At 36.2% G+C, this 21,780-nt stretch overlaps 1 protein-coding gene across 8 annotated transcripts in view; it reads left to right on the forward strand.

The window, feature by feature from the left end:
* SNAP23 (synaptosome associated protein 23) overlaps positions 1-18,905 on the forward strand; it is a 39,403-nt gene extending 20,498 nt beyond the window's left edge. For 5 of the 8 annotated variants that reach the window (XM_081507897.1, XM_081507904.1, XM_081507896.1 and 2 more), the window contains 7 exons: positions 4,360-4,463; positions 5,022-5,063; positions 5,471-5,519; positions 6,231-6,348; positions 14,943-15,101; positions 16,095-16,239; positions 17,590-18,905. In XM_081507897.1, coding sequence (XP_081364023.1) covers positions 4,360-4,463; positions 5,022-5,063; positions 5,471-5,519; positions 6,231-6,348; positions 14,943-15,101; positions 16,095-16,239; positions 17,590-17,655 — 683 coding nt within the window. In that variant the 3' untranslated portion in view covers positions 17,656-18,905. Of the gene's footprint in view, positions 1-4,359; positions 4,464-5,021; positions 5,064-5,470; positions 5,520-6,230; positions 6,349-10,243; positions 10,277-14,942; positions 15,102-16,094; positions 16,240-17,589 lie in introns of all 8 variants that reach the window. The other 3 variants (XM_081507901.1, XM_081507899.1, XM_081507898.1) reach the window with 1 other exon arrangement.
* Positions 18,906-21,780: the final 2,875 nt, after the last annotated feature.

The raw sequence follows: 21,780 nt of genomic DNA on the forward strand, positions 1-21,780 counted from the left end.
TCCTTGCTTTCTGGTATAAACTGAGTTAATACCTTATAAAATCATTCTTATATTGGTCTTGTCAGGAATTGATTTAAAGTGCTGTTTCTTCATTACTTCTGTCTCTCCATTTTTATCAATGAAGACCTAGATCTCCTGTTAAATTCTAAGTCCTTTGTTCTTTGTATTCCTTCTTCCCAGTAGTATTTTCTTTTTCTAAATTAGTATAGATATTTTTCAGGTTCAAAATTATTATGAAACAGCTGAAAACTATGATTACTCTGGTCTTTCTAGTTCTTCCTTCAGTTTAACCATCTTTGAGTCTGTGGAAGAGATATGATTTCATGATATTACTATAGAAAGTATCTGAAATTTTGAAATGAGTCATCAGGTAGAGTGCTTAGCTTATTTTCTTATATTCAACAGTTCTCATATCTTATTAAGGGACAGTGCATTCAGAAGTAAGACTGTTTACTAGACCATGAACTAACCTTGATTTCAGAGTTGATTCAGCCTTGAGTAATCAATCTGGTCTTGATTGACTCAGTCACCTTAGGCAAATTATGTAAACTCAGCCTTAGTTTCCCTACCTATAAAGTAGTATAACAGAGATAATATGAATATGAACATATGTGAATAACTTAGATGAGTATAGACACATAGTACATGTTCTGTGAGCATTTCTTCCTTCCCTCTCTCCCTAGGTTTTATAATAGAAAAGAAGTTAAGAAAGGTAAATTAGGAGTGTACTAGTAAGCCCAAATGAACCATAATAAGGAAAACAGGGTGTAAAAGCACCATGAAAAATCTTACATTTTCATATCAAAGGCACACAAACACCGTAAGATCTCAGGAGCATTGGGAAAACGACACAGATATTTAATCTATTAGGTTATACCTAAGAAAAGTAAGTTTAATGGGAATCTCTGTGTCAAGTGATGTTTCATTTTCCTTCCCCTCCCTCTTCTCTAATTCTCCTTAACATTCTGGATAGCCTTTCCTGATTCCATGAGGAAAACTTCTGGAGATAATAAATATGAGTAAAGCTGTATAGCTCATTCTAGCTCACACCCTGCCTGACACTTCTGAGCAGTTTAGTAAAGGCTAAAAAAGCCTGCGGAGTATTATTCTTTGTCTCTCTTGGGCCTTCCCCTTAACAATTCTGCTTTGTCTCTCTCACTCCCGTTTACTATAAATCATGTGCTCAACACCCTCAAAACCTCAGAGTAGAGCAGTCTTAGGCAGCTCTGTCCTGATAGCAGCATGCCAAACATGTGAGAACTTTACAGAAGTCTGTTTCTTGTCTTGTGTGTCATCTGCTTAGGGAGGAACCAAAGAGTACTAGGCAGCACTTTGAGTTCATTTAAAGGGTGTGTCCTACAAGATGACACCATTGCTGTGCCAGGAGTGACTCTTCGCATCTGCTTCCCAGCTATATTTGCCTTTTTTTTTCAATCTGCCTTTTTGATAGTTAAAGGCAAGACAATGGAATCTTCAAGTTTGACAGAGGTCAGTTTTGCATTCAAGCCTCTGTTTGAACCTACATGGAGTTTTGCTCTATGTTTACTAGGAGAGTAACAAATACTGATTTGTAATTAGCAAGAGTCACCTCTAGGAGTGGAATTAAAAATTATGTAATTTGAGAGATCTGAGCTTCCTTACTCCCCAAATATTTTCCTACCCATAGGATACTACATGGGAAAACCTAATAGGGATATCATTTCCAGATACTAACTGATTAATGTGTACTGTTTTTCTTATCACTTTCTGCATTGTGGGGCATTTAGGAGTTTTATATGAGAGGGATAGATAACTTTGGAACATCCTGCTTAGGAAGGACAGGCTAAAAAGGTACCTTGTAGGGGCTCTAGGTGGAGAAGGCAATGGCAACCCACTCCAGTACTCTTGCCTGGAGAATCCCAGGGACAGGGGAGCCTGGTAGGCTGCCATCTATGGGGTCGCACAGATCGGACACGACTGAAGCAACTTAGCAGCAGCAGCAGCAGGAGCTCTAGGAAGTAATGGGGAAGCACGAGGCCACCTGGGCAGGCAGATGGGGGTATTCTAGAAAGGAAAAATGTACAAAAAGATGAGAGGGTACAAAGCAGCTTCCTTTTCTTTTCATGATGACAGCAATGAAAGATTGACAAAAGAGAAATTATATGTAACATGAACATATGTGATTAAAGCTCAAGTTTCATAACAGTGAGCACAGTAATAAAGCATGTGGTTCTGTTTATACTTATATCTAATGAATGATCAGTTCTTAATTTAAGAAAGACCTTTATATCTTTCTTTAAATTTTTTATTTATTTTTATTTTTTTGGCTGTGCTGGGTCACTGTTGCTTGCAGACTTTTCTCTAGTGGAGGGCTGCTTGCTAGGTTGCCATGTGCGGTGTGTGGACTTTTCATTGCAGTAACTTCTCCTGTTGCAGAACACAGGCTGTAGGGCGCATGGGCTTTAGTAGTTGCGGCTCCTGGGCTCTAGAGCACAGGCTCAAAAGTTGTGGTGCATAGGCTTAGTTGCTCCTTGGCATGTGGGATCTTCATTGATCAGGGATAGAACCCATATCTCCTGCATTAGCAGGCGGATTCTTTACCACTGAGCCATCTGGGAAGCCCCTATATCTTGATTATGTATCTTAGTATATGAACCTTTTGCTAGAGCCACAAGGCCTACTATGGCACATAAGATGTGAAGTTAAATTTGCAACTTTGGCAGTTTGATAATTTTAATAACAATAATTTTGTGAGCATTAATGTCTTTAATCAAGGCTCAAAATCTAAATTAAATCCTGAAATGGTTAGAAAGGACAGTAGAATTATAAACAAAACTCTAAATGTAATGCCCTCCTGTCCTGGGAATGGGATATTATCCCTTCTTTTTAGATGGTTCTAATAAAAGTGTTGGTTAGCTATGAATGTGACTGAAAAGATCTGTGTGTGACCAGCAGGCCATTCTAGATCATACACATGTTATGGCAGTTTTTGATTTGTGATTCTGTTGTTTATTTGAAGGCTTTGTGCTATTACATGTCACTTTGTTTCTAAGATCCACTTAAACACTTTTGAGAGTACATCTTGTTTTTCTACTTATTTGTTCATTCAGCACACATTTACTGGAGTACCAACTGTCAGATCCTGTTAGGTGTTAGAGGTACAAAGACATAACAAAATCCTTTCCCTCCAAAAGTTCAGTCTAGTATATTCTCAGTTAACAAGCCTCCCTGCTTGTCAATGAGTGTACTGCATGGCAGGATTTCTCAACCTCAACGCTTTGACATTTGGGGCCAGATAATTCTTTGTTGTAGGAGGTTTGTGCCAAGGAGCATTATGGGATGTCTAGCCAGCATCCTTGGCTTCTACCAACTAGATTCCAGTAACACTGCTCCTCCCTACCCCCCAACTCTTGACAACCAAAAAATTCTCCAGATATTGCCAGATGTCCCCTGATGATAAATCCAGAATGTGAATCACACTTTTATGTGTCATTGACAAAAGGCTTTTGTATAATTGGTTTTCAACATTTCAGTACAAAGCTAGCAAATGTAATAAGAAGAACACAACCTAGATAAGTCACCCGGTGCTTATCATTACAGGTGAGAGCTCAAAGAGGAGTACTATACACAGTGTATCACTGTTGATAATTAGAAGGCAGGACTCTTGGAATCTTCACCTATTAAAAGTTTTATGTTTCAATTTGGATGTCTATCAGATCACTTCCTGAGTTACTATGAGTTACTAAGTTACTATGTATGAGAATAATGTATAGTTTCTTAGGGACTTCACTAAAATAACAAACCATATAGTAATTGGAAACGGAGAGTCTACTATTAATAAAAACTAGTTTTTTTCTGAGCTCTTTGTATCAGCATTATCCTTTTCTTGTAAAGAATGAAAGTATTTCATTTTCTCTGATGAAAAGCCTGGAAGACCAGCACATTTTTAGAATGGTCCTTGTGTTCTGTAGGCATATGACTTTGAATATTAGTACTTTACTAATGTAATATACCTGGCTTGGACTTCTTCACATATTGCTTTTTCATATTCAAACAATGTACAAAGAAAATTCTACAACCAGGAATTCATTTTAATAGCTTCTTGAAGCTTGTCTTTTAATAATGCCTTCCTTCTCAAAGTAGAGGGACCCCTTTCCTATTAGAAATAGTGCTTCCCTGGAAGTCCTGAAACCTGAGTTTTAGATTCAGCTCTAGTACTAACTAGCATTTGTTTACCACCTCCCAGCCTTAATTTCTTCACCTGTAAGATATAGATAGATAGATAAAGTTAGGTTTATTTTATCGTGTTTTCCAGATAAGTATCCTAAATTCCACATTCTTTGCTCAAAAAAGCCTGTTTTTGTGTTCTTATTCTTACAGAATATTCACATTTCAGTTTCTGCACCTATCAAGAGTTTAAATTCACCATGGATAATCTGTCAGCAGAAGAAATTCAGCTGAAGGCTAACCAGGTTACTGATGAGGTAAAGGTTTTACTTGGAATAAGTCATTAGTTCTCTTTCAGTTTTCACAGTGGAAGCACGAGAGGACCTTCTTAGAAGACCGTTTTGGCCTCTCCCTAGTCTGTTTATATCAGAGAATGCATTTGCCCTTGAGTGCCATTACTACTTATTTTGTCAACTCATCAAAAAACTAAATAAGTGCAAACAATCTGTATGATTTTTCTTTTTTAATAGTCATTACTGAACAGTAACTTAGAACAAAGATAGATATGAAGAATTCTGGACGTTTAATTTTAACAGAATTTTCTAATATTTTGTAATATTCCTGGATTTCTGCTGACATTACATTTTTATAAATCCCATTAACTTCAAATTTTCTCTTATGCATCTGGTAGAAAGAAAAAAACTAAAATTATACTAGTAAACTTTATTTTTTGTTTTAAAGAAGGGAGGAGTGGGTGGATGGGCTATAGCAATCTTTAAAAATAAAGTAGCATCATGAATATGGCCTGTGATCAGATTTGGGACGGGGGGTGTGCTACATATTTTAGAATGCTGAAACTCTTGTTTTTTTCCTAGTCTCTGGAAAGTACCAGGAGAATCCTGGGTTTAGCCATTGAGGTAAGAAAGTGTTTAATCATCAAGTTAAGTATAGAAACTGTATAGAAGGAATTCTGATAACACAGACTGGAATTACTGTTGAGTGAGAATGATATTGTATCAATAAGCTTTATTATTTGAAATCGGCAATTGCTGAAATTGTCAAACCATGTACTAATGGGTCTTTTTGGCTTTTCTAATTGATAGTATTGGAATATAACAGGGAAAACAATTCACCATGAGTTTGTGACTTAATTATTGGGGGGGTGGTTAGTATGTTAAGGTGTGTTGGTTTGGAAAGGTTAGTTTTCTAATCCTCTGAGAACTTAAGTTTCTAATATTTCTGCCTTGCTGTTTTTCAGACCTTGTAGCTTTTGTTTCTGTTGGTTTGGTTTTGTTGTGCTATCAGCATTTTTCCCTTCTTTTAGTCTCAGGATGCAGGAATCAAGACTATCACTATGCTGGACGAACAAGGGGGTGAGTTGCAGTCATTGGCAGGAGCTCTTGATTTGATTTAGAATGCCAAAAAGCCTTTTCAAATTAGCCATGTTTAAAATTAATTAAGCCTTTGGGAGTACCTTCCCTTTGTAAGATAAGAGTGATATTTTGCTTCTTTTCTACTGATTTAATTTATATCTTGTTTTGTTGCCTATTTGGGGTGGGGGTCCCAATACCCCATTGTCCACCAAGTATTTGTTAATTAGGTAGCAGGGCTTATTGTGTGCACTGGTCATTTGTGTCCTGGACATTATGATATTCTTTCATCATTTTCAGAAATCGAGTTACATCTTTGTGGAATTGGAAACATTGCATTTGATTTTGCCCTGAGCAATCAGGTCTAGTTTTTATTCGTCTTAGGACAGTCTTTAGGTTTTGAGCCTATTCAGTAATAGAAATGCTAGGAATATGGTCTAGTGAGGCCTAAACCAATCCTCACATGATGTTATTATACAAATTTCTTTAGAACAAATCTTTCCACAGTCAGAGGCCAGATACCCTAGGATCAGTATGTGAAAGACTTTTAAATTCTGGACAGCATGTAATGCCATCTGGCCCTGATACAGTCACTGTGATGAATTGTTGGTGAATTCGGGGTTAAAGTTTGCTCTTCCATTATACTAATAATAGCACTTTCTGATTGGCACCATGAATGTAACATAAAATTTAACTTCCACAACTTATTCTTAGAACAACTAAAACGTATAGAAGAAGGCATGGACCAAATAAACAAAGACATGAGAGAAGCAGAGAAGACTTTAACAGAGCTCAACAAGTGCTGTGGCCTTTGTGTATGCCCATGTAGTAGGTGAGTTGATGAATCAAAATCTTTTTCAAATAAATCTAAAGTGAGAGTATCACCCTCAGAACCCCCCTCTCAGCCCCCAGTAAGTGTTGCAGGGCCTAAATAAGGAACTTGGTTAGATCAACTTAATCTCTTTCTCCTTCAGGCAGATCAAACTTTTTATATAAATGGGCACACTCACTGAAAACCATCACTTAAATTTGATCAATCTTTCATTCAAGTCCCAATTCCGTTTTTAAATAATACATGAAAAGATTAGGAAATATCCATCTGGGTAATACATAGCAGGATGAAATTAGTGTGTTTTCCTTTCAAATAAAGAATTAATAAAACATATATTCTGTGGTAGGCACAGGAGGGATGGCCAAGGAAATAAAGGACTTGGATCCTGGCACCAAAGGACTTACCATGTGGTTTGATAAATGAGACAGAATAGCAGAAGCTATAGAAATCTAGTGCTAGACCTGTGATATCAATGGAGGCTAAGGGTACAGAACAATCAGAAGTTGGTTTGGAGTTCATCTTATAGGAGAGAGTGGACTTGAGTTGGGCTCTGAATGATTAGATCTGGATGGGCCCAGCAGAAGTCGGAAGACATTTCCCGTGGAAGATTTAACGTAAATAAAGACTACAGAGGAGCTTGACTCAACTGTACTACATGATTCAAATTAATGAGAAGTGGAAAATAAGACATAAGTAGGCAGTAAAGGAACTTGAATGCCAGCCTAAGGGGTTGATTGATTGGAGTGGAGGATATAACTGCACACCAAGAGACCAATTAGGAACGTTTTGTAAACTAGGCCTATGAGCTATAACCTTATCATTAAGATTAGAGAGAAAAGTGTAAGTCAGATTCTCTTTAAATCAGCTGAAAGAAAGAAAGAAAAGTGTGGGTCTTTGTGACCCCATGGACTGTAGCCTACCAGGTTCCTCTGTCCATGGAATTTTCCAGGCAAGAGTACTGGAGTGGGTTGCCATTTCCTTCTCCAGGGGAATCTTCCTGACCTGGAATCGAACCTGGGTCTCCCACATTGCAGGCAGACGCTTTACTATCTGAGCCACCAGGGAATCCAACTGATTGTGTGTCAAATGCGAAGAAGGAAACATCAAAGAAGACTGAAGATTTGAAGCCTCTAGTAAACTAGGAGATGAAAAGTCTTCAAATATTTGTGTATAGTGTATGAGATAATACTTGACAAAAAAAGAATTCATTCTTTCTAGTGACTTTATTATTAATATTTCAATTCTCTCCTTAATCTTGAGTAAAAAACCTCCATGTGTTGACAAATAGTATGTGTATCCAGACAAAGATGAGAAGTCATCCATGAACTTTGAACTTCACCTTTGGCCGAAATGACATTGTTTGGAGATTAAATGACTATCTGTTCTGCTGAGCATATTCACTTTTAAAAGAGCTTTGTAACTATCCAGTTGTCTCAGCTGTTGTGATAAAGCAAGACCAAGATACAAAGGTTTACAGACTCAGCATTTTTTACTCCTCTAAAGGAGTTAGGAATGGAGGAGCTTTTGTTCTGTCATACTTTCAGTTAAGTGCTTTCATGTGACAATATTCTCTGTGCTATTTCTACCTGAGAAAATATAGTTAAATTATTTATTGGTCAGCTTTAGTGTCTGGGTGTAAGAAACCAAGAAAGACAAGTCTGTTGACCTGTTTAGACCTTGGTTGACTCTCCAAAAGTGTATATTTTAATAGCTATCACCTGTGAATCAGGGTTTAACATATTAAGCAAACAAGTTAGAAACACACAGACTTTTTGATCTAAACTCTTAACTATGTTTTTCACACTCACTTGTGCTTTTCTCGTATGTTCTGTGTACCCTCTTGGAAGAGTTCAGGGGGAAAAATAGTATATGAACTTCCTTGAGATAGGTATTAAGAGAAAAGCGAAGAGGAAGTTCTCTCTAGAACCTAGAGCAAATTATCTCTGAATGAATCCTGAGATGGTCTGATGTCATAGAAGGTGGGAAATGGAGCTATAGAAGTATTATTTTTCTTTTTCTTTGTATCCCCAGCCAAACATGGGCAGGATTTTCTTGGACACTAGGTAGAGTATGTTCTTAAAGCAGTCCATCCTCAGCCTCTGACATCAGCAGAGCCCTTTCCTAATGGGTCAGGGGAAGAAAGCTCTTCATAATATATGGAATCAACAGGCTTCTATAACAGAACAGTTGTTCCTTGAAGAGAAGAGAATAGTATTTCAATTTAAAGATTGATTTTAATTCCCTTCCTTTCACCCATCTCTCCTTTATACCATTGAGCCCTTGCCCTCTATGGTATCTCTTCTATTTTCACTCCTGCCAGGGGTGTGATCTTTGTAAGCTTATCCGATAATCTGTGTTTCAGTTAGACTTATCATATAAATAGCCATAACATGAGCTTCTCAAAGGCGGAGACAGGATCTTAGTTTTCTGTATAAAGCTAGTACTAATTGTGGTACTAGTAATAACAGCTCAGGTCCATAATCTCTTATCTGCCATTTAGAAATCTAAAAATTTCTGAAAGCCAAAGGTTTGTTTTTAATTGGGCTACAAGATGTAACCTGAACTGAAACTGTTTAATAATCTATCCCACTTAGTGTAATGTTAATCTGTTTCACTGCAGAAATATTGATATATGAGATTATGTGGTACTGCTCAAGATGTCTCGCACACAAAGGTTTTGTTGAGAGTTGTGAGCCTATATATTAATTTAGGTTCTTACTATCCTGAACACTTGAAATGTAATCCTTACAGTAACCTGTATATGAGATAGTTTCTCTTACTATTACCATTTTACATATGGGGAAACAGAGGCACCAGAATGCTACGCTATCAAGTGGAAGAGCTGAGATTCAAAACCAGGCGGAGCCCTAGTTTTTAACTGTATGATGCTACATTGCTTGACTGCCAAGAAGAGAATGAAGCTTTTTGTTGCTGCTATTGTTAGATGTATTGCTATCTAGAAAATGTCTTCAGTAGATTTGTTCTTTGAGATTTCTTTTGTTCACTGGTATTCATTGAGGCCATGCCAACAGATCTTTTTCTAATAAAACGTGGAAGTAGCTTCACTTAACAGAACTCTGTATTATAAGAGAAGGAAATTTTAATTTTAGCTCATTCTTTTTAAAGGACTACTAGAATTTAAAAACAGACTATCAGGATTAAACTTGAAAATTGTGAATAAATGCCATTCTTTTAGCTTGCTACTATTTGAATCCTAAAAGCAAAAAGCACAGATCCTTATTAAAAATGTCATGTGTTTGTCAGTAACTTTTTTTTTGTTTTGGCCTTGCCTTGTGGCTTGCAGAATCTTAGTTCCCCGAGCAGGGATTGAACTGTGGTTCGTGGTAGTGAAAGCGCTGAGTCTCCTGGACCACTGGGGAATTCCCTTTGTCAGTAACTGATAAGTCGAAATTCTAATTAACAAGAGTTTAAAAAGAGGCAGGTTTAAAATGGAAAGTCTCAGAATTGTAAACTGCCTAATGTCCCAGTTTAACCATTGTCAAAGTAGTCTTTTGTCTTAACTTGCCTCTGCGTTCTGTGCTTATACTGCCAAACATAATGGCACATAGTTTCAAGACAGGTTGGTATTTCTGGGCAACGTACTAGAGAAGTTGAAAGTTGGTACTACAAGTTTTATACTATTGAATCTTAAGTCATATTAAGGTATAAAGATTCAGCTCTGATTAGTTAAAATAAATATTGAATTACTGTATTTTAGTCAACGTATGAGTGATTCTTTCATCCTACTCACTGGAGATACAAAGTATTGAATATTTTGCCTTCTTTTCATGTTAATTCTCATAATTTTAGGACAGGATATCATTATTCAGACATTTTTAGGAAAAATGAAGTATGCACTGGTTTAAATAGTTTTCTTGTTTTTCTTTTTATCTAGATTCTCAGATGTTGGTTGTTTCTATGAAATCAGGCAGGAATTTAAATGCATTATGTTTTGAAAACTCTAAACCTGCTTCTGTTCTGTTTGATTGGCATTCACTACTTTCTGCATTTCATTCTCTCACTTAATCTCTTCCTTTCTAATCTGCTTACTAAAAATGAAGATTTAACATCAGAAGCTGAGCTCAGTAACTGATCAAGGGGAACTGTAAGATGCAGTCTTGTGGCGCAGTTTGGGCTGTTAACCTGCTGTCTAAAGGTGATGCTTCAGATGACTTTTCTGTGCATGTGCATGGATTTTGTGAATGGTGGAGACTCTAAAAGCTGTGCTGTGGTGTGTAATGTAAAGTGAATTTGTTCTTGATGAGTGCTGTTTACCAGAAGATTGGATTGACAAGAAGATCTTGATTTATAATAACATCTTTTGACTAATGGTTCTAATACTAAGTTTTTGCTAAAAAACATCTAAGATTATAAAACTAAAACACCCCTAAAATTTCCTAAGAAGTTTTAAATAGGTTGATCTTTATAGAGAATTGCTGCATTTCTAGTTCTGATCAAAGGTACGGGGATTCAGTCTAAATACATGGGCATTGATTTCAGCTTCCTATCTTGTGTTAGGTTTTCCTATTCTTTTCTGGCCCAGAATCAAAATTTCCTCAGTTAAAGCATTGCTTCTAATGATTTTGGATTCCCCATGATTTAGGCCACTACCAAATTGAGGAATTAATTGCCAGTATAAGTCATCTTAAATGCCATTCAGAACAAGGGGGGTATAAATTTAAAATGTTACCATATCTAGTATCTCCTTTTAAAAATAAAGGTTTGCCTTCTTTATATGTTATCACCTGTTCCATAATACCTTTTATGTCATATGTTAGCTTGCTGTGGTTTCATATTGAATTAATGCAGAGCTAACTAATCTTAAATTTTTATGGAAGTTAACCCTCTAATTAGCCTACTGTTTATTATAATATTTGACTCCTTAATTTTGGATCTTTATGGGAACTTTGAAGACCATAGTTAAATGTTAGAAAATTGTTTGATTTCTACCCTTTGTTTCTTGCTCTTCCTTTTCTTTTTTCTTGTAACCTGATCACTCCCCACACACGCACACCCTTGTAATCATTATAATTCATATTTTTTTAAAAAAATTATTTATTTGGCTGCATCAGGTTTTAGTTGCAGCACATGGGTCTTTGTTGAGTCATGTGAGATCTTTCATTGTGGCACATGGAGTCTCTACCTGTGTCTTGCAAGCTCTGTGGGCTTCATTAGTTGCTGCACACAGGCTTAGTTGCTCCAAGGCATGTGGGATTCCATGTCCTCTGCATTGCAAATCAGATTCTTAACCACTGGACCACCAGGGAAGTCCCACAAATGATATTTGTTTGATCCCTTTTCTCTTTGGTATGAAAGAATTATAGCTAATATTGGGCTTTCTTTTTGCTGTTTTTGTTAGTACTAATGTTGACAATCAAAACTCAAAAAAGAAATTATTGAAGTTATTGTGTTCAGATTTATAGCAGCTTCATAAATTAAGGGATATTTCAAATTCTTATTTTAATCATGCCCTTTTTGAATGTGATATTTATCTGAAAAAATGTGGTAATTAAAGATTATTAATTGGGCTTCCCTGGTAGTTCAGACAGTAAAGAATCTGTCTGCAATGCAGGAGACCTAGGTTTGATCCCTGGGTCAGGAAGATCCCCTGAAAAAGGGAATGACAACCCACTCCAGTGTTCTTGCCTGGAGAATTCCATGGACAGAGGAGTCTGGCAGGCTACAGTCCATGAGGTTGCAAAGAGTTGGACATAACTGAGTAACACAACAAAGATTATTAAAGTCTTCAAAACTAAAAGTCGAGGTAAATCTAACTTTCTAGCTGGGAGTTCTTAATTACATTAAAATCTACCACAAATTTGCTTAAGCATTTTATTATGAAATCTAATTTTTTCCCAGAGGGGCTGTTATGCAGAAGAGTTTTGTTGCAAATCAGAACCATTTCTTTCTTTCTGTAGACCAGAAACAACCCTGGTCCCATTGTCTTTTTATATAGCTATATTCCAACTATTTTCAGCTGCTTGTGGATCTCAAAGCTCAGGAATGGTAATGGGCGAGAATAATAAACATGCCAGTTGGTAATTTGTGCACTTAAAGCTGTGAACTTTTTAACTAAGGATCAGATTGAGGTTGAAATGAAAGAACAAAAACATTTGTCTAAAAAAATAAAGTATTTGTCTAGTGCTTACAGAATAATTTTACATCAATTATCAACAGCTCTGTGAGTTAATAAATATCGTTATCTTAGTTTTATGTATAAGAAAAAGATGCTCAGAGATGGAAATTTGCATGAGACTCTGTAGCTACTGAATGACAGGTCTGGGATTAGAATTCAAGTCAATTTACTGTAAATCCTGTGGCTTAGAAAAATTCTTGTGTATACATTTGCTTCCTTCAGATTAATTCCTCAGTGTCCTAATACATAGAAATACTAAGGTAGACTACCAGAGTAATTTAAAATATTCCTTCTGCAACAGATTGGAAGTCTCTTAGTGTTTCTCTTCCCTGGTTGGGCAGCTAAGTGACCTATTGAATTTAAATAAAACCATAGTGACAATAGAAGATTCCTAGGCTCCACCCCATACAAATTGAAATAGAATCTTCAGAGTGTAGCCTATTTACCTGTGTTTTCAAAATCATCCAGTTCATCTTGGTGCTCAGTCAAGTTTGGGAAATAGTACCTTTTAAGGCACTTAAGACCTTTTGAAGGAAGGCAAATTAATTAAATCATTATTGTTTTTATTAGATAGTCAGCTGCCTGACAGTGCCCTCAGAAACAGGTATCTTTTAGGGTTTTACAACTCAGTGGGAGATTCCGTGGTAACAGCATGTGGCAGGATCTTAAGCAAGCCTTATTACTTGGAGTACAGGTGTTGAAAAAGGATGATGATATGCCATCAACAACATATAAAGATCACTGCTTTGTAAACATGCCAAACATGTCATAAATTATGCTTTTATTGAACCTTATTCACAATATCATATTAAAACAATCTGTTTGTACTTTATGCCCCTTATGTCTAATTGAAGGAAGAATTCTCAGAAGTTGAAGGAATTTCAGATATCATTTTTTAAGGTTGAGGAGGTTGGAACTCATGTATATACCCTGTTAGACCAAGAGCCCACAAATCCTGTCCCAGTCCATTGCTTATGTGCTAAGACTCTGAAGCACAGTGTCTTTTTATTTAGTGACAGTTTGAACTCCAGCCCCCATTATTTAACCTGTTTTACAATCTGATATCTTAGTAAAAGCCCCACTTATATTATTTCTATTAATATTTCTGGTTAACTTTCTGATAAACTATTATGCTGCTTTAGAATTTTGCCTGAGAATTTTAGATAACATCTGTCTTGTTAACAAAGAATACGTGTAAATGGGTTTCCTACTGAACAGAAATTATATATAAATATTCATTTAAATAATGTATATCCCCCCTTGTTTCAAGAAGGATTTAACATGGCTTATTAATAACCAAATAGACTGATTAATTAAACATATAGTACCCTTTCTTTAGCACTGATTATTAAGATCTAAGATCCAGTTCTTGGCCAAAAATGAATCCGCACATGATCCTATTAAGGAAGGACTCACTCCTTTCCTAAAATCTCTCCTTTGCTCTTGCAATTTCAAAACTTCCTCATTAATGTATTGTGGAATAAATCAAAAACCAACATATCCATATACTACTTTTTGTTTATAGAAAAGAAGAAACTAAAATTGTGTGAGTGGAAACTTTACCTAACCAAGTGATCAGTAAAAAAAGTTTTGTGTTTTTTCTAATAGCCACTTAAAAGGCATTTTACCAGGTTCCTTTTCTTGCCACTTATACCAATTTAAGTAGCAAATCCCATGGTAAAATTCTGACTTTGGCTAATTTTTAGTTATATTAGTTAATCTAAAGCATCTACTTTTACTTTGAAGAGGTTTGGATTTAGGATCATTTTTTTTTTAAGGTGGATAAGTAAACCCTTCAATGAAAAAGCCCTAAACCAAAGGATACAATTGTGACTGGTAACAGTGTAGCCAAGTTACTCATTCATTACCTGTTCAATTTGGAAATAATTCGTGCCTTTCTTCACGGTGTTTGTTTAAGAAAACTTTTTTTTTTTTAAGAATTTAATGTTAACAATTAAAGTTAACAATTCTAAATTTAAAAAATGGGTCGGGTGGAACTACTACAGTTTAAGTAAGTGGGCAGCTGAGGTCTAAGTACTGCCCATTCTCTCTCTTTCATCCCTTATCAACCTCTGAGATGCTTCTAAGAAACCCTTAAGGCATCCCAGAACACCTTTCCTAATTTTTTTCTAGTGTCCTTCAACCTTTTTTCTGGAGAGTGTCAGAGGCTAGGGGAACCTGAAGAATCAAATAATTACATTTTGCTACTTAATAACTGCTCAGTGAAGATTTGGTAAAAGTAGTTTAACCTTCAAAAATTTATTTTTAATGTTGATGGGCTCACACGGTTCATCTTTTTTCTACGCTCGATTGTGATGGAGCATGGTATAGATAATCTAGATCTAGCTGCATGTAGCTTTTATGCTAAGGGTGCTATGGCATCCCCAAGGTAACAAACACTTATGATGACATTTCTCCCTCTCCTTTTGGTATCTCTACACTCCTGACTCTTATATAGGACAAAGAACTTTGAGTCTAGTAAAGCCTATAAGGCAACATGGGGTGATGGTGGAGACAACGCTCCTAGCAACATAGTATCTAAGCAGCCAGGCCGAGTGACAAATGGTCAGCCTCAACAAGCGACTGCAGGAGCAGCCAGCGGGGGATACATTAAACGGTATGCCAGCTCTTCCCAATATTTTTACCCTTTTCCTGAAGGAATGTCTCTCTCTGGAGGTTGAGTGTTTTTATCCATGAACCGTGATTTATTAATTAGAAATAGCATTTATTCTTTTTTGGGGGGGATAGTTGGTTTTTTCATGGTCTCTTCTCTTTTTTTTTTTTTTTTTGGCTGCAAAGCATGTGGGATCTTAGTTCCCCAATCAGGGATTGAACCTGGGCCCCCTGCAGTGGAACCACTAAGCTCTAACCACTGGACCACCAGGGAATTCCCTTATTCCATTTTAAAATTTGCCTTCTGACAAAATGTTGACTGAAATTATTGACCTTATATGATGGATTAACTTTTCTTTATAAAGTACTTTCCAAATTATTCAAGTAGTCATGTTTTATTTCTGTAAATAAGATGTGATTTAAAATGTATCAGAGTAGGAGTTGGCCAGATCCCTAAGGATATCTGTAAAGGGTCAGATAGTAAATATTTCAGATTTTACAGGCCATAGAGTCTCAGTCATAACTACTCAGTTCTGTTGTAGGGTAAAATCAGGTAATGGGCCACATTTGACTTTGGGCCAGAATTTTGCAACCCTATTTTTAGAGCAGTGGTTCTTTAGACTTAAGTTTGTATCAGAATCACCTGGGAGGTTTAGTGAAACATAGACTGCTGGGGTCCCTTCAGGAGATCTGAAGTAGTCTAAGAATTGGCATATTTTCATGTCTAACGAGTTCCCAGGTTATGCTGGGAATTACACTTTGAAAAACCTCTATTCTAAAGTCATTTCTTCATCTTCTCTTAAATGGCTTTAAGACATTATTCTCTCTTGAATCAGCCTTTCCATTTTCACAATAGAATGTTTCCCAAGAATGATAACCTGCATCTATTTGGGTCTAACAGTTGCTGATGTCAATTTGCTTATTTTTACAAAAACTAAATCCAGACTCAGTCCATGTATAATTCACCCAAAAGTACTGAATTGTCTTTTTGTAATAGTATAACAAATGATGCCAGGGAAGATGAAATGGAAGAGAACCTGACTCAAGTGGGCAGTATCCTAGGAAACCTAAAAAACATGGCCCTGGACATGGGCAATGAGATTGAAGCTCAAAACCGACAAATAGAACGGATCACAGAAAAGGTAAGAGCTTCTTACTGCCACAGGAAAATGGCAGTATATACAGTGCCTTTGTGCCAAATGACATCCAGTACAGTGTTCAGTAATAGACATCTGTGCTTTGTACTCTCAGGGAGAACAACAGGGATAAGATTCTGTCCTCACAGGCGTTACAGTTTTGATGAGTTTCTAACATGTTGAAAAACAGTCAAGTCCTCCTATCTCTTACGTAGTTGGTTCATTTTATTTTATGTTAAAATTTTTATTTTGCCTGAGCTAAGTAGTTCTGTTGATATACAGCAACTAAAATAACTTTATTGTTGGTTCATTTTGAAACCAAGACCTTGGGATCAACTGGTTTTATTTAAAATTCATGAAAATTAAATTTATTAAAAATAATAACAAAGTTTCACCCATGAAACTCACAATCTCTTCTAACCTTTCTGTGAGCTGTCAGGGTTTTTTGGTTTGCTGTCTTTCCCCTGAACGAGTGGGTTAGCTTTTGGAATTTTATTGTGTTAGCTAACAACAAATTAGTAAATTCCTGAATCCTCATCTCATGAGTCAGTAGGTAACAATCAGTTCTGCAGAATGGTTCTTGTAGGGTGGACACACAAAAACAAGAGAAAGTCCTGTGAATAGCAAGAAAAAGTGTGGTTGCTGTTTTTTACTTCATATGATCTAAAAGATGCTGAAATTAAACCATGTTCAGTGTTTGGTAGTGTCACAACTAAAAGCCGTGCTTGTTACTTCATTAAAATCTCAGTATACTTTAAAGATTGGGGTTTCTCTGTTGAATAATTCATGATGGATTTCACTCGGGCGAAGAGTGGTTCATCAGGTATTTTCGATGCTGTTATGTGGGTGTAGGCTACATATTACCCATCATTTTCATTTACAGATGGATGTGGATGGCAGTACATCTGTTCCAGAGATCTTGGGGCAAATTATTTCAGTCTCTGGGTTAGATCTAGGGTAACTCCAGATGAGATTCTATGGTTTGGCTCAGGGGACTCCCACAGATCCAGACCTCTAGCAGAGAAGAGCATTCTTATATTTTCATTGCATCTAAATGCAATTGACTATCAAATGCATCCTAGTTTCAGACATGTTAAACTGTGAAAAAATATGTTACAGAACTCACGAAATATTAACAAGTTCTTCTGTTATATCTTTGTCGTGTTTATACACCCACGTTTTTTTCAAATGAATTTGATATTCTGTCACTTCTTGCCCAAAATGAGTTTTGTAATGTGACTTTGACTATTTCCTGAATTTTCTCAGTATGTCAGTTACTCTCAGTATATGAAATTTAATGCTTATTAGGGCAGCTTACCTTGTCAAGTAATGCTGGTATCTTTTTCTATTTTCCAGGCTGACACCAACAAAGATCGTATTGACAATGCCAATGCCAGAGCAAAGAAACTCATTGACAGCTAAAGCTACTGCTGTACTTCTTTATCATTTATTTACTTCCCTAGCTCCTCCTTCAAAGTCATCACCTTTCCAGAGTTTGAAATTTTGGTTCCACACTCTTCTAATCAGGAGATGTGGAAAAAGATCTAGGAGTAACAGTCCCCTAATTTTTTTTTTTAATTTTCTCGTTTTCCCTTGAGGGTATTCTTAGTCTTCCTTCTATCATTTTCTTTCTTAGTCCATACACTTGGGTTGATTTTCATACATCATTTATAGTGTTATTTTTCATCCTCTCCATTTACTTTAGCAGGTTCTTCTGCTTTCAAAATTTGGAAGCATTGCCAAAGACAGCCACGTGAAAGGAAGCTGGAGGCAGTGGGGGGCAAGCACAGGAGGGGAGGCAAGAGATAAGAGGTTGTTACCTCAGTAAAACCTACAGACCCTAAAGCCAAAAGTGGTGTAACCACAGTGAATATCTAGAAGGGTTTAATTTTTAAGTTGCAGTTATTGCCAGTTTAGGCCAGTGCTTGGTTTTGGAGCCTGGGTACATAACATAACAATGTTTTTGTTATGTATCACAACTTTGCAACCTCTGCTCCAAAAAAGAACAGAATGAGTTTTCTTAAAATAAGCTCAATTTCTGAATTCTTGGTGATTCACCTATGTACATAGATTCTATGATCCATTTCATATTGCACATATAGGAACACATGGTATAAATGAGCAGCTTTATTTTCATTTTATTAATAGTATCATGGTCCCATTACAGGCCTATTAACCTCATAAATTTGTCATTAGTCTTTGAGGAAAATATATGTAAATATAAATGTATAACATGAGAATTTCTCTCTACAGCAGGGCTTAAAATTTTTTGGAAAAGTTTGACAAAGTGTTATCACGTGAATTCAGATTTACCTCAATGCCAAGAATTATGTTTAGATAGGAAAAAAAACTTATTTTGATCTCAGGTAGAAAACAGTTGGATTGCTTTGAGTTTTATGTAGCTTTAAACTTTTTTTAAACTAGAATTTATTCTGTTTAACTAAAAATGATTTAGAAGATTATGCCTTTGGTTTACTTATTGATGATTGCACTATCATTCTCTTTTGTACTCAACTTCCAGAATCACATTTGTTTATAAGTGTTATAAGAATCTTACCGGTATTTGTCACCTTTATTTAAAAACTAGCTTCTGCACACTTCAAGGCTATTAATGTCCATTGGTTTGACAAATAACTACTGTTTGATCCTTACAATTAAATTTTGTAACTAACTAATGGAATTGTTTTTTCAAATAGGTAATATGCTTCTGTGACTACTTTGGGGGGATAGGAAGTAGTAATTTTGTCAGCTCTAATTTGGCAAACTGAATAAAGCAAAGGTCCATAAATCAAATGGCACTGCAACAAATAGCTGACTTTAGCACCCTTCCCACGCTTACTGGAAATATAGGACTTTAGCATCGTGATTTGTCATGAGGTTCATTTTAATCATTACTAGTCTTTTATTCATTTGATCTTAAATACACAAGCAACTGAAAGTGTTTGTGGGTGAATACCACAGCCTACTTCCTGGAGGAGATAGTTAACATGGGAAACTTTCAGAGGCTGAAAGGAAAATATTTAAAGCGAGATTTTAATTATGCCTTCAGAAATGCCACATGCTGAAAGGAATAGTTTGGCAAGTGGTAGTAAATGTGTAAAGTAAGGAGGTATAAAACACTGTAGGCTGTTCTTCACATAAAGCATTAAAAAAATTTTTTTAATGCTATTACGACCAAAAGAAATTGTTCTGAAGATACCAATATGCTGTTCCAACAGTATATAATTGGTTAGAAGTGTGAGCTAAGGCACCAGATTGTCTGGATTTATGCTATAGCTCTGCCACTTGCTGGCTGAGTGACTGTAAAACCATTTCTGTGCCTCCGTCTCCTTGTGTGTAAGGAGGGATTAATGATTTCTACCTCATAGCATTGCTGGGAAGACTCAATGGGTAATGCATGTAAAGCACTTAGAGCAGTGCCCAACAAATGTAAGAGCTTATTTCATTAGACTGCTAATAGCTGCTGTTCTATCTAGAGTGGAGCTCTTTTTGGGTCAAGGACCTCTTTGTGAATTTGATGCAAGATAACACAGCCTGTCTCTCCAGAGAAATAGACACACAAGCATACACATGTGAATCAGGAATAAATGGGTCTTGAAAGCCCATCCGTGGCTCCAAGATGACATACTTTTCCAAAGCTTCTGCTACTGAGAAGAAAGGAATGAGAACCTAGAAATTAGGCTCATAATACACTAGGAATAGAAGCTGTTGACCTAAAGTTTTCTCTTGTAATATTGTCTGGAAACTTGTTTCTATTATTTTTGAAATTAGTAACTGAGATGGTTAGCACAAGCTCTGGAGTCTGACCATCTTGGTTCGAGTTTTGGTTCATTTACTAGTTTTGTGACCTTGAGCATAAAACTGACCCATAATGAAGGAGTTAAACGGTATCCTCCAGTGAACTTAATTTTTTGTTTAATGGTTAGCTCCCTCTTCAGGTTTCTAGGCTTCTAATGACAGTGATCTTTATCCCCTATAGTTGTGCCTGTTTTTTTTTTTCTTCTTTTCACACTTTTAATTCATTCTTCATTACCACATTTCAACTCTAGATCTTTTCATGTCATGTATGGATTATGAATCTCCCCATAATTTTAACTTCTGCTTCCCAGACATCTGGTACTCAACTGTACTCTGAATTAGTTTCATTAAATGCTATTTAGCATTTAAAGAGAGTAACCTAACTCTCTTACTAATATTCTAAGTTATTTCAATTACATTTCTAATCATATAGTTCTCAGATTGATAATCAAGTTCCTTATTCCCTACTCATTTGTTTTTCATTCTAACGTAGTTGCTCCAAGCCTTCTGTTTCTGTTTTACACTTGAAATAAAAGCACCATTCATTGAGTGCTTACTCTGTCAATAGACACTATGCTAAATGCTTTTATGTATCTTTTCACCAAGTCCTTATAACACACCTGAGAGGTAGGAGGTATTTCCCATATTACAAATAAGATTAAATTGCTCAAATTCATAAAGCATGTAAATGGTGGACTTTGGATTCAAAGCAGGATCTTTCTGACTCTGAGGCTCATGTTCTTACTCAATATACTACACTGACTTCTAACCGAGCTCTAAAAGAACTTGGGTGACTTAGAACTGGTGGCCACTAGAATCTCAGCCTCCAGACCATAAGTCAGCATACTTTATTAACTTATATTTAAGTCTAAATACTTGTGTACTATATCTTTGGGCATATTACATTTAGTCCTTGCCCTCAAGTAGCCCCATCTAGCAAGAGACAGATGAATATAGTATCTGAGAAGTGCTACCATAACAGATGGAGCAGTTAATTCGGCTTAGACTTCTACGGAGGGAGCTTAGACATAGAGAAGGAACATGTTAGTAAGAGAGGGCATTCCTGACTGAGCAAACAAGACAAAGGAGAGAGACATTGCACTGTAGGTTTAAGGAGAATAACCTGGTAAGACTGGGCAGGCAAATGAGAGAGAAGAAAGAGTATCTGGAAATAAGGCTGGGTCCAGGTTGTGAAAGCAGTCATAAGGGGACCTCATTAATAATTAAATGTCTGGAGACATTTAAGTTGTTTAATTTATAAGTTCTGATTTATTAGATAAGTACTGATAAAATGTTTAGAGAAATGTTCAGTAGATCAGTAAGATTAAGCATTAAAGTTTATAAAAAACAAAATTTAACGATGATAAACTGGCACCCCCATCCCTCCCCTAGTAGAGAAACAGAGAATGACATGGGAAAAAGAGAACCCCTAGACCAGATTTAAGGTCACAGAGACTTTCCTCATATAAACACTAGGTTCTTGTGATCTCTTGACTTAATGATTAAACTAGGTTTGTAAAATGAGAACTAACAATACATGGTAAATAGCCCCTTGGCTAAGTCAAAACTTGAGAAAACAGTGGAAGCTTTCTAAATGTTCATGTCAGTAGCAGTCTGAAATTATTTACTTTTATACCTTTAGTTTTTCTTAGTAAGCATGGTTCCAGTACCACAAAAATATTTATCAGTCACATGAAAGCATTTCAGTACTCTTGCAACCTGAACAAGAAGATGAAATATTTCTCCCTA

Source organism: Giraffa tippelskirchi, chromosome 7 (genome assembly GCF_054371585.1).
Source record: "Giraffa tippelskirchi isolate mGirTip1 chromosome 7, T2T-mGirTip1v1.2.pri, whole genome shotgun sequence".
Taxonomy (NCBI): Eukaryota; Metazoa; Chordata; class Mammalia; order Artiodactyla; family Giraffidae; genus Giraffa; species Giraffa tippelskirchi.